Source organism: Aplysia californica, unplaced genomic scaffold, assembly GCF_000002075.1.
Source record: "Aplysia californica isolate F4 #8 unplaced genomic scaffold, AplCal3.0 scaffold00506, whole genome shotgun sequence".
Classification (NCBI taxonomy): domain Eukaryota; kingdom Metazoa; phylum Mollusca; class Gastropoda; order Aplysiida; family Aplysiidae; genus Aplysia; species Aplysia californica.
In genome coordinates, this window is record NW_004797776.1 from 113,977 (window position 1) to 126,271 (window position 12,295).

At 41.1% G+C, this 12,295-nt stretch overlaps 1 protein-coding gene and 1 long non-coding RNA gene across 3 annotated transcripts in view; both read right to left on the minus strand.

Annotated features, from left to right (window-relative positions):
- Positions 1 to 2,887: 2,887 nt before the first annotated feature.
- LOC101845488 overlaps positions 2,888 to 12,295 on the minus strand; it is an 11,634-nt gene continuing 2,226 nt past the window's right edge. Inside the window, exon 2 of one of the 2 annotated variants that reach the window (XR_001185155.2) lies at positions 2,888 to 3,535. This is a non-coding gene — a long non-coding RNA (immune-associated nucleotide-binding protein 3). Of the gene's footprint in view, positions 3,536 to 4,241; positions 5,150 to 12,295 lie in introns of those variants that run through there. The other variant, XR_004858965.1, reaches the window with a different exon arrangement.
- LOC106012797 (GTPase IMAP family member 7) lies at positions 7,057 to 8,250 on the minus strand (the record flags this gene model as incomplete). The annotated part of the gene is given in 1 exon segment (XM_013086799.2): positions 7,057 to 8,250. A coding segment is annotated over 1 exon segment (795 nt). The 3' UTR covers positions 7,057 to 7,449.

Here is a 12,295-nt window from a genome sequence, read left to right on the forward strand (position 1 = left end):
ACCATCAGATCAATCGTCGTTATGCTGGATCACAAACTGAAGAACTCGGCTTCAAATTCCGAGCAGGGTGGTGTGAACGAGCTTTGTTTGGGAACCATACATACATGTTTTACACACCCGCTTAGTTGAGTCATATCGAAGATGGATGTAAAGTTGGAGGTTCTGCGGTGTGGCAATTAATTAGGCGCTTCGCTGATGCGCGCAAAAGACTTGAGTTCGATTCCCGAGTGGGGAGAAAATCTTTATCAAATACCTCAATCTTTCTGCTGGGATGCTGTATCCCTTTCAGCCCAGGTTGGCCCTTACAGACAAGGTCGGAAGTTCACTTCCAAAATGATCTGAATATTGCGTGTCGATAGGGACGTTTTAAAAAAGGAGAATCTGCCTCATCTTGGGTAACCTAGCAGTGTTGAAATTGACACGAAAATCAAACCAGCCAATAGATACAAAAACAAAAAGACAAAAGAAAGAAGAAACAACTTTATATATACTCTGAGGGTAAAGGTCTTACAATGATACAAGATAAATCTAGATCTGTATAGATCTACAGTTACACAACCAAATATCAAAATATTGTTGTAACGTAATTTAGTAAAAGCATTACAATTACATGTATTATTATAATATACAAACAGTCTAGCACGCACATGGCCAAATCTACGGGACGCAGAAATCTTTTGGTAGTTCTCGAATTCTCTATGCACATGTACGTATTTTAGATACACATGTACAAATAAAACTTGCACACATACAGGAAAATAAACCACAAAAACACTCGGGACCTGAAAATCAGAAATCTGTTTGCTATGTGCGCATTGTGCGTGTTTCATAATGTTGGCTATGTGCATGCTGGACTGTAACACTATAAAAATGTAACGTAATAACGTATTACAAGTAGGCTACATATTATGATACATGTACAATTTCATCACATAACAATATACAGTGGAATCCTGTTATAACGAGAAGGAGGGGGCCGGTGCAAAATGTCCGTTATAGCAGGATTCTCGTTGTAAGGGATCCAGTAATAAATTCAAGGGAAACTAAAGTAGGCCGCATCTATGAGTTTGATGTTCTGTTTATTTCCTTTTGCTATCTCCCATGAGGATGATTTTGTTTCAACATGACCTCTAGGTCTCTTGATCAAAAATCGAATCAGGTTTCTTTCTCTAGTGCTAGCGATGTTGACTGACAGCTCGGTGTTGGCGATCAGAAAGAAAGGTCTCTAGGCTAACTCCTGCTGTCTTTTCCCCCACCCCACCCACCATGTAGTGCATTCCGTCTGCTTGCACACGTTACACATTCGCTCCATCCATCACATTGCTGTGACCTCTCCATCCCCGCATAGGAGAAATGAGAGGCATGGTAGACCTTGATAATCTAAACTAGGTTTACGCTGGCCTATCACGCGATGTGTTCAGCTTGACTGCGCATGCCACACCCTCCCTACTCATTCGATCCGGCCTTCATTGTTGACACACGTTGGCTCTCCCATTCTTTGTTTCGCTAGATCACCAACAAGTTTCTCAACTGGCGAGGTTTTACATTATGTATAATTGGCCTATGCACTGTGCACAGCAGCAGCAATATTCCGCTATAACCGACCTGCGTATTTGTCTGATAGCGCTATAGCAGTATTTTATTTACAAAGGTAAAGAAGAGAAAAAAACGGGGTTTTCGAATAGTGTCTTTATAACAGACTTCTCGTTTTTTCCGGACTCGTTATAAGTGGACTCCACTGTATATATATTATATATACACGAAAAAAATGACATTTTTATATTATTTTATAGTAGGCTTATAATAATAATAGTAATAATAATTATAATAATAATAATACAACTATTTTACATATCAATCATGTAATAGTGTAATATCAACTAGATCTATAGTGTTGTCAAAAATTTAAGGCACAACTTATTCTCAAATATCTCTTTAATGAGTGAATCAATGTCGTCCATACTTTGGACAGCAGTGTGTATTACAATCAGTATCAATTTGTCATAACTAAATCATATTTTTCCAGAACAATTGGGGCTAGATTAGAAAACATTTCTATGGCTTACGTCACAGCTCATCAATGACAATTTTTAGTGGCAAAACTTGTTACAAGAAATTAATTTTATAGCGAACACATTTTTTACACTAATGGTTCTCAAAACATGCGTTCATTAAGCATTAGAAAAACAAAACGGACCTGCTATTAAAAGCAATATTGTCCCAGCTGTGATAAACATTTAAAAATCTAGCTCTATAGAAAACACCCACTTGGATTTTTTTACAACATGTAGTATAATTATCAAGGAAAATAATTTTCTAGAATACAGCTAGCAGGCGTTTTAGGGTCATATGAGCGCCACAGCAGGCGTTAAAAAAAATCTTGATTTGTTAAGACATATTGATACAACAAGCCATTATGCAAAAATTGGAGAACATATGTTCAATGGTTGAGGAGATATTTGACAATAAGTTGCGCCACGAATTTTGGACCGCACTGTAATGGAGACATATATGGTGACGAATAAACTGACGTCTGTGGTGTAGCAGTTAGACACTTCGCTGTCTCACACAAGAGACCCGAGTTCAATCCTCGAGAGGGGAGAATTTTTATCAAGTACATATTTTGTACCTCGACCTTTCTGCTGGGAGGCGGTGTTCCTTTCGGTCTGAGTTGGCCTCGACAGATAGGCTCGGCGATACGGGGTGCCCATTGGGGGGTCGGTAACCGATCGCCTGACTTGTTGCCTGAAAACAAACGTTTTTGTTTTTTGAGGGTACAAGTCAGGCGATCGGTTTGTGCCACGATTGCTTTGCACCCTCTATCTGGCTAGCAAACCAAACCGAACCAATCGTTCTAATGGGCTCCTCATATAACTTAATGTATCTATTGGGGGGGGGGGATACCTACATTAAAAAACGATAACAGTAGCACAACGTAATAACATTGCAAGATGTATCATGATACATGTATTAACGTCCAAAAATTGACGAGCGCCTGATTACACTAAGTCATGATATGCAACAAAAAAAAATTAAAACCGAAATTGGAGCATGAGCAGTTTCTTTGATAAGAACAGAAAAGATAAGAAAGAAGTGAAACTGTTACAAGGTGCCCCCACCCGGAGTATTTTTAGCCTACTTGTGAAACATTTTTAAAAAAGCAATATTTTAAATGGACTGCTTAAAATGGACAATGAAAAACTATATTGTGGAACATGTCATACTTTGTACCTGTGTTCAACTGGCGCTTGTATCAATATAAATTTTAAAGAGTTGAAGCTTTTCGGTAAACAGTCAGACGGCCTAAAACCCTTGTCTTGCCTGGAGGTCTATGTCCGCGTGTCCACTAAACCAGAAACCAACAGAACAAAAGTTGTCCATCTCTCGGGAAATCGGTAGTTGAAATAGTAGGCCTACCATGGTACATGTACCAGTTTATTACCTTTGCAACCAACAGTGAGGTTTCCGACGAAAGTCGGGTCGGTTGGAATGCCGCTTGCCACAGTTTAGTGGGGTCGTCTGGTGACTCATCAGCCTTAGCCCAGCCAGAGAAAAAAAAAAAGAACAAAATTACTATATGTCTATTTTTAAGTTCCCATAAAAAAATCTTATGGTTTATTCGTAATCAACACCTCATATTTAGCAACGTCTACGCGAAGACTACCGGTTTCAATGCATATTATATATACAGTCCGTGCCGGCTTTAGGCACGCCGGCATAAAGCACGTTTCGGACTCAAGCACGCTAAATGGCTCTAACCGAATTTTTGCTATATAAATTACACGCCTTTAACTTTAAGCATGGTAACTTCGGCTTCGGGCACGCTTCATTTACAAGACGATCAATACTTTCATGATGACCCACCGAAGTTCGAACACAGTCTACACAACAGCAGTGAGTATGCTAAGAGAATCACAAAGAACGCAATTAGTGATGAACACACGCTTCAGCATTAAGCACGCTTATGCCTTCTCCCGATGACCGTGCTTAAAGCCGGCATGGACTGTACACACATGTATTTAACTTTCAACTGGTTCGTTTCTCTAGAATTGTTCTCGCTGTTAGTCCTGCCTTGTGTTCTTTAACCTTTGACCTGTTCATGCACATATGCCGGAAACGACCAGACCGAAATTTGCCCAGCTCGACAAAAACCGGGCCAGTTCTGCTTCGGTGGACACGCAGCTTATATCTGTATGTCGTCAGTCCACTTCTGTGGTGTAAAGTTTGTCCACAATTTCATATGTAAGGTAATGATCTTTGAACAGGGCTCTTTCGACACAACCCTACATTTTCCTATGACCAAAGTCTTCCGATCAAAATACGACAATTTAAAAGTGATGAAACAAAAGCACAACGGATCCGACTCTGTCGTGGTTACAAAGAGCAGCCAGATCAGGCATGATAGTATTACAAATTACAGAATATTGCATTCACCCAGCCACAACCTATCCCACCACCAGAGTGAGTTAAGGAAACCCCTCTTAGTGAACGGGCCTCTACGAGAGCGAACATTGTTAGCCATGTCAAGGACCATCTGTCTTTGAAATGCCTGTGTATTGGCATCAGGCTGTATGTTTTCAAACAGCAGGCATCTGTAATCTACCTTGCTAAGTAGCTGTCTTAGTTTGCCAGTTTGGCGCAAACACCACTGATGAAACGCATTAGGGGATGAACCATATCTTAGTACAAAATCACGGCCATGGGTGAAAACCACTGCAGTCCGTTGCAGCATGTGTTCAGCATAACCTTTCTTCGTCAAGTCCTTTACCACACCGATCTCATCCCCGGTATATGTACATCCATAGGGTAGAACTAGAAGGAATAGGTGTATTTCTTGATCCGGGCAACGAGAGATAGCTGTATTCATGTATTCCATGGCCGCGTATGTTTCAGCGGAACTGTCGACACGCCCACTGTCATCTGTCTTGTTCCTCATCCCTGGTGTATCCACAACAGTGACCGCGTAATTTTGTACCACCCTGGTGTCCGAGTCAACCGCCTGGGTAGTTGAGCTTGCTGAATCAGGACATAAGAAGGAGGTACTGTTTAAGATGCTGTTTCCGGTGGAACTTTTGCCATTGCCGGTCTTGCCCATCAACACGATGTTGAGTCGTCTGGCCATACTGGTAGTAGTGGTAGTGGGGACTGACTGAGGAAAAAAATTCCAGACCATCTGATGTCACAGACCAATAGTGGGCCCTGCTTTTGAGGATCTTCACAATAATTTTCAGTTTGTCGCTTTTATCAATGGGTCAGAAATCGGTGTCAGTCATTTCTTTCACTTTCAGCGTCATGGGTAAATACAAGTAGGGAGGTGCTTTTTTCTTCTTTTTTAAAAAGTCTCTGACAGGGCTGATACAACATAATGAAGTCTCCATCAAGCCAAAATCACACCCCTCCCCCCTCCCCCTGGATCTGCGAAACAATGATCGGTTGTTAATATTATTCTACCTGGCAACGCGATGTGGCGTATTAAGGTGGGGTTGGGGCTGAGAGGATTTTGGGGTGGGGCGGGTGGGTCCTTCAAAATGGTCAAGCAGTCTCTATATATCGGCTATAAATAGATCTCAACATAATTATGACAAAACATAAATTATAAATTTCAACATATGACAAAACATGAATAAATCTCAACATAAAACAGATTGAATTTAATTGAAAGCCTTATGTCGGAGAACTTCATAAACACTTTCTCGGCAAAACCGTCTGCATTAGAGAGAAATTTGCCATTCGACAATTAGACCAGCAAGTCAAAGTACGTCACAAAGCTGTTTAAAATCGTGTGTTTTCGTTTTATTAAAAAGTTCAATTTCTACTCGAACAATAAAATTGGTTATTCTTACATTCAAAGTCCAGATTTAATCTTAGGAAAAATGAAAACTCAGTTTCCAGAGAGCCTCTGCGGATGTTTGGAAGGCACTACAGTGGAACTCGGATTCAACGAGGTTGTCGGGCCTGACCTAAAATCTCGTTGAATCCGAGTGTTCGTTATAGCAAACACAAGGTTTTTTGTAGATAATTACAGGCACTGAGCAAGTAATGTACAGGAGAAGTCACAAGTAGTGTCTGAAATGACTGCATATTATGAGCAGTGTAAAAAAAAAAAGACCGACACGCTTGTGTCATCTCGATTGTTTACCAAAAAGTTGTGTTCCTGTGTAGAGCCTAGCATACGGCAACTTTTAGTTCCATAGACCAGCGCAAAATTCAGTAGCCTACGTAGATCTATGTCAAGACTAGCTTATTATTGTAATAATGATCAGTTGCCGAAGGGGAAAAAAAGGCGGTGACGCGTTTGTATCTGCGACGTTCAACGCCCAGATCGCTAGTGCCCCCCCCCCCCCCACACCCGACACGCACACACAGCCACATGTGTGCAGGCCGCCCATCCGACCCCGGCTCACGCCAGAGTAGACACGTGCGCGTGCCAACAATGCATGTGTTGGTATGGAAGAAGGGCCGCTCATTGGTCGCATGAAATCGGCTAAGTGAATAATGGTTCACGGTGCACGTGCAATGGATGGTTTCCAGGAATAGATAGAAGTTCGTTCTGGGATAAAAATTAGCGAAGTCACGTCTGTGGGGGCTGTTCACCCTGGAAGCGACCTCGTTGAATCCGAGTTCGCTGATTTAAGTGCTCGTTGAATCCGGGTAACTTTTATTGATTTTAAAGAAGAAAAAAAAAGGGGAATCTATCTAATCTCATTGAATCCGAGTTCTCGTTGAATCCGAGCTCGTTAAATCCAAGTTCCACTGTACTGTTCAGATAAGGTCCTGTTTTAATACCCTCTTTTTGTGCTGCCTTCTCTAATTTTTACAGACTCTCTATACTATATATGACCATTATATCGAGTCTACAAGCTTCATTGCTACTTTAACCTACAAAAGCAACCATATCTTTTGAAGTAAGAGATAAGATGGGTTGAAACTTCTCATGCAGTTAGTAAAATGGCATACAAAATACGTACAAAAAAAGGTAGCACGCTTGCATTTCTAATGTTCTTCAATGTTCTTCATTGTTCATCATTGTTCTTCATTGTTCTTCAATGTTCTTCATTGTTCTTCATTGAAAAAAAAAGCCTGGGGAAAAAGATTTCTACGATTTTTTAAAAGCCCCATTACATGTAACTTCTCCGAGTTGGTGACAAGTTGGAGGTAGTCACAGGTGGTAAGGTAAGTCCTCCTTTCTTTTGTCTCTGTCGTTTCTGCCTGTGTGTTGCTTTCTCCCGAAACAAAGTTGCGTTTATCATGTCCGTACATTGCTTCTCTTTACCCAAGCCCCAAACTCTCCTGGAAGCTGATATCAATATAATATTATAAGCAGCTTTTTTCAATGAGGCCAAAGTGTCTCAAAAGACGCGAAGGAAAATAGATTTAACTTTTATCTTTTAAAAGCTGACGCAAATTTTTTTTTTAGTGACCACCTGACCGGGCCTTCTTCGGAAGATTTTATAACTTATTATAGGGTACAACTTCAGCAGTACTCCGGTAGTGGAAACGGAAGTAATAAAGAAAGAGTAAAAAGAAAAGAGGTGTTAGGTAAATAGGCTTCCCAAACCAATGCCACATGTTTCGCAGAAAACCTCTAACGCCACTACTCTTCTTAAGCACTGACAGAAGCTTATCGATATTAGGCCTCATTTCCCTGTAATCAGTAATTGTAAATTTCTCTGTCATTCCGGAGAGAACGTTCAGTAGTTTTCTCCTCTGTTCAGAAGCTGTTTCTACTGACCGAGTTACGTTCATGAAAAGCAAACATCTGCCTCGACACATGTTATACAGCTTTTGCACATCAGCCATTTGGGAGAGCACCCAGTCCTCAAAAGGAGCGCATCCATGTCTCATTCGATAATCTTCTCCGTGAGTGAATAAGACAATGACATGCTCAGCAAAGAAGCGAGGGCCAAAAGTCTGCTCTAAATTACAGACTACTTTTTGCTCGTCATCAGTATAACGAGCACCATAGCGAAAAACTATGACAAAGGCAGTGATTCCATCAGCGCTGATGTTGATAGCCTCTTTAATGTGGTCAAACATCCTTGTTGTGTCTAGCACATCATCTATGGGCCAAGTGTCAAAAAGTCCAGGAGAGTCAATGACAGCTATGTTACTGACACCATCAGCCGAGACACAGCTGCCAGCCAAGAATACGTCAGTGGTTGACTCGTCCATATGACTAACGCTTCTCTCAAGGATACTCGAAGCCGTGGCTGTCTTGCCATGGCCAACTTTCCCGAGAAGCATTATGGTGAAGGGTCGGCGATTCATCTGGTCAGACATCTGAAACATTCAGAAGTCAGTACAGATCGCAACTTAACTATACTATGGTGTTGAAGTGGCATGCTGTTACGGAATACTACTACTGCTAATAATAATAATTGCATTTATCACATATCCCCACTCTACAGCATGCTTTATACGTTTTACAACTATTTTTACCTCAGCAGACCCTAGACCTAGAACAACCAGAAAACATTCTCGGCTTCCCAGGAAGCATACAGTGCAAGTTATGGATTGTACATGATCAAATACTCACAAACTGACAAGATTTTTCGCTGCCTATTGCGGGGTACCCATTTCCACCTTGGTGAAATGAGGAAAATTCGTGTAAAGTGCCTTTCCCAAGCACACAACGTCGAGTCCCTGAAGGGAATCAAACCCTTGGCCTAACGGTTGCGAGTCTGAGAGCCTAACCACTACAAAGAACACTAATCATTACTCTGAGGGGGCCGACTGAACGGTTCCATTTGACTGCAAAATTTTAGAGTTTATTACATTGACATCATGTAAGCCCCTACACACGAAGTAACATTAAAGGAGTGTGTGTGTATGTGTGTGTGTGTGTAGTGTGTGTGTGGGAGAAAAAAAGGGGGAGGGGTGGGGGTGCAAAATGCCCAACTTTGATTACTTTAAAACAATACGTATAATGATGATATGCTGCATAAACTCGGAAGAAATTACTGTATCAGTTGGATCAACAGTTCGATAATGTGTTATCATACTTACGTAATACTATGATTATAATGCTTATTATGATTATGATTTTTATTTCTATTATTATCATCATCATCATAATTTAAACACATAATTTGCCGGTGGTTGGTGGGTGCTCTGGTGTGGTTTGCTCCTACTCCTTCTTTCCTATCAAATATCTATCGTCTTTACCTATCCTTTTCGTGTTTGTTACTCTATTGTATTGTAACACCTGTAATCTCTGGCACTTATATAACCTGATTGTGTTGCAAGAGCAGTAAAACACTACCTAAAACATTTTTTAAAACCTTAATTTCGACCAGAACGGCAAGAGGACATGCTAACTGAGGCTAGGCTTATTACGTCTGATTTGTTTTCCTTCAGTGCTCAGACTTTAGACTAAAGGTTGGAAAAAGGTTGAAATTTTTTCTGTTTAATGTAAGTAAGGGGTATGGGCTTACTTTTAACACCCCTATTAACACTGTTTAATGAGCTTATTTAAAACGCCCATTACCTATAGGACTGAGCCAATGGGTTGAGAGCCTTGAAAACTCCAGAAAACGACACAGTTCAAGAATGTTCAGTCTGGGATTCGAACCCGGGCCATCCGCTCCATAATCCAGAATGATACCACCGGAGCTAACGGGGCGCCCCTCTTCTATTTCATGATTATTAATACCACCCGGGACGATCAGTATTAGCTTAGCACGGTAACCAGTGTAAACTACCGCTTGCCCAGTGAGTTATACGCGCTAATTCAAAAGTGGGAGGGGCCTGTTCTTGACACATGGCGTAAAAAAGGATTGTCCCATCTAGTTAGTTAGGTTATACTATACCGTAAGGTCCTTGGGGTCAAAGCATAGTTGGTCTTCCAGTTCTCAAACTCGCATTAAAAAACAAGACCGTGTTCAGTTTGTCCCAGGTTGACTGTCGTCCGTGAACAGACCTATCACTTCGATCACGAGTGCAAGACAGAAAATCCAAAACGGACACATATGTCAAAGGCTCGTAACAACATGAAAGCAGTGCGCAAGGGCAAAATTGTTTTACCAGACATTGGATTCTGATGAATCGTGATTGAAGTTGAACTTGATGAGTGATGATTGGGATAGGGAATATATCAGTGCTGCCACTGGACATTGGTGACGAGAAAACAGTGTGGAGTAGACATCCCCTCCCCCCCTCTCCCCAACCAATTACAGCCAACCTTGAACGAGCGTGATGTTGGAGGTCAGTGGTTTAATAATGGTATTATCTGTCTGTCCTCAGTTGGTGGGACGTGGAAATCTATAACGTGACACTCTTTTGAAATTTTTTATTTGCAAATTTCAGGCTATATCAAGGGAAATAAACAGTAGGACTATTGGGTTGAAAATTTACATGAATGATGCCCCCTATACCAATATTTGCAAAGAAGTTACTACGTTTTTCACATTGGTAGTCTTTCCACTAATTTTGCTCCGCCACGCTCCACTCTCAACTACAACTTCTCCTAGAACAAACTTGGCAAATATGTTGATGATTTTGGTTGCAAACTCGAATGTGAAAAAGAAGGAATCTACTTTTTCAAATTTGTTGGGGGGGGGGGGCTTTGTTTTCGTTTTTTGTCTGTTTTAACATTGTTGCCATCATTTTGCCATGGGCCCGATTTATAATATGTTAAAAAATGTACACACATACTATGCTATTTCAGGGTAAATTTCCATCATTCAAAAACTCAAAGGAAGAAAAGCAGCTTCCCTTTGTTTTATAGCATAGTATAGAGCCTTGTTTTCAAATTATTTCTAACTTGACCTTCTGCCTAGACTGAAAGCAGTGTCGGTGTCCGGTGAGAGAGAGAGAGCAAGGGTTTTATCTATTGGCCGCGGCTATTCGGACTCGAGTCTGAATTCGAGTCCGAATAGCCTACTGTGGCTATTTGGACTCAAACTCCAAAATGCGTGTGTAATCACTAGGTGTACTGGATGTGAAGCAGACAAGCAATTCGACCTGGGCCTTCCTCGGTTTCTACGATGGCGGGCCTGGGGAAGTAAGATGGAGAGAGATAAAGTAAGAGAAAGAGACAGAGGAAAAGTAAGAGAGTGAGAGAGAGAAGAGGGAGAGAGAGAGAGAAAGAGAGAGCGAGAGAGAGCGAGAGAGAGTGAGAGAGAGAGAGAGTGAGAAAGAGAGAGAGAGAGAGAGAGAGAAAGGGGAGGAAAGGGTTGTCTTAAAGGACTGATTTTAGATTATGAATTTTATGTTTTGATCCCTTAGTAGTCGTGAAACGCAGTGTAATACATGTAGTCTACCAGTAGTTTAAAGTCCGAATAGCAACGGGGGACTATTCGGACTCGAGAATAGACCTCGCTTATACGGGTGCCCACTACGGCTGGATCGGGCCGATCGCCTGAAACTGAAAATAAATATTTTACGGGGTGCCCACTACGGCTGGATCAGGCCAATCGCCCAACTCGATTTTCAGCGACCGAGTCGGGCCATCGGCGCGATCGGCCGATCCCATCTGTAGTGGGCACCCCGTATTACGGTACAACCAGTGATTACGCACACGCACTGGAATTTGAGTCCGAATAGCCTCCAGCGGCTGTTCGGACTCAAGTCCGAATAGCCACTTTGTTTATCAATTATTATTATATTGGTAACTCATGCTGATTGTAAGGTTAATTGAAAGTGTTGTTTAGTAGCAATACAGATCTGCCAAATTTAGGGCATGAATTTTAAGACTCGGGTTGTTTCTTTAATCTCCAAAACCATATCCAAAATGTGAAACTTTTTTTTACATTACGCAGTCTATGATTTGACATAACTTATTTTATTATTAGGACTGGTATGAACACTGGACTGATCAACAAAACTATGACAATCAACAATCTTTTATAAAAAATAATTTGCAGAGTAGGCATAATATAGTATAGTGCATTTTGAATGGGAGGTCTTGTTTTATTCATTAAAGGGTTACATACATATTATGTATTAACTTTACTTTAAAATGTGTTGGCTTTTGAGTTGTCTTTGTTCATTGTTCTGGGTGAGATAGAGGTTGAGCAGGGAGTACCTGTTTTCCTCACCGACTACAGATTACCACACCATTTGACATGATTTGAGAGACTTGGGTTGAGATGTTGTCTGCCTGTTGTTTTTTTCGGTTGGGTTTTTTTTTTCTCTGTTTATTTTTTCAATTTTAAATATATGCTTTGAAGAGACATTAGGTCTAGTATCAAAAGATTACATGTCCAAGTCACAAACCTATTCAGGTGGTTGCCATATTTCCTGATCAGTCAGAAGGAAGAGGCTAGCCGTACTTAAGTACGGCTAGACTCGCAGT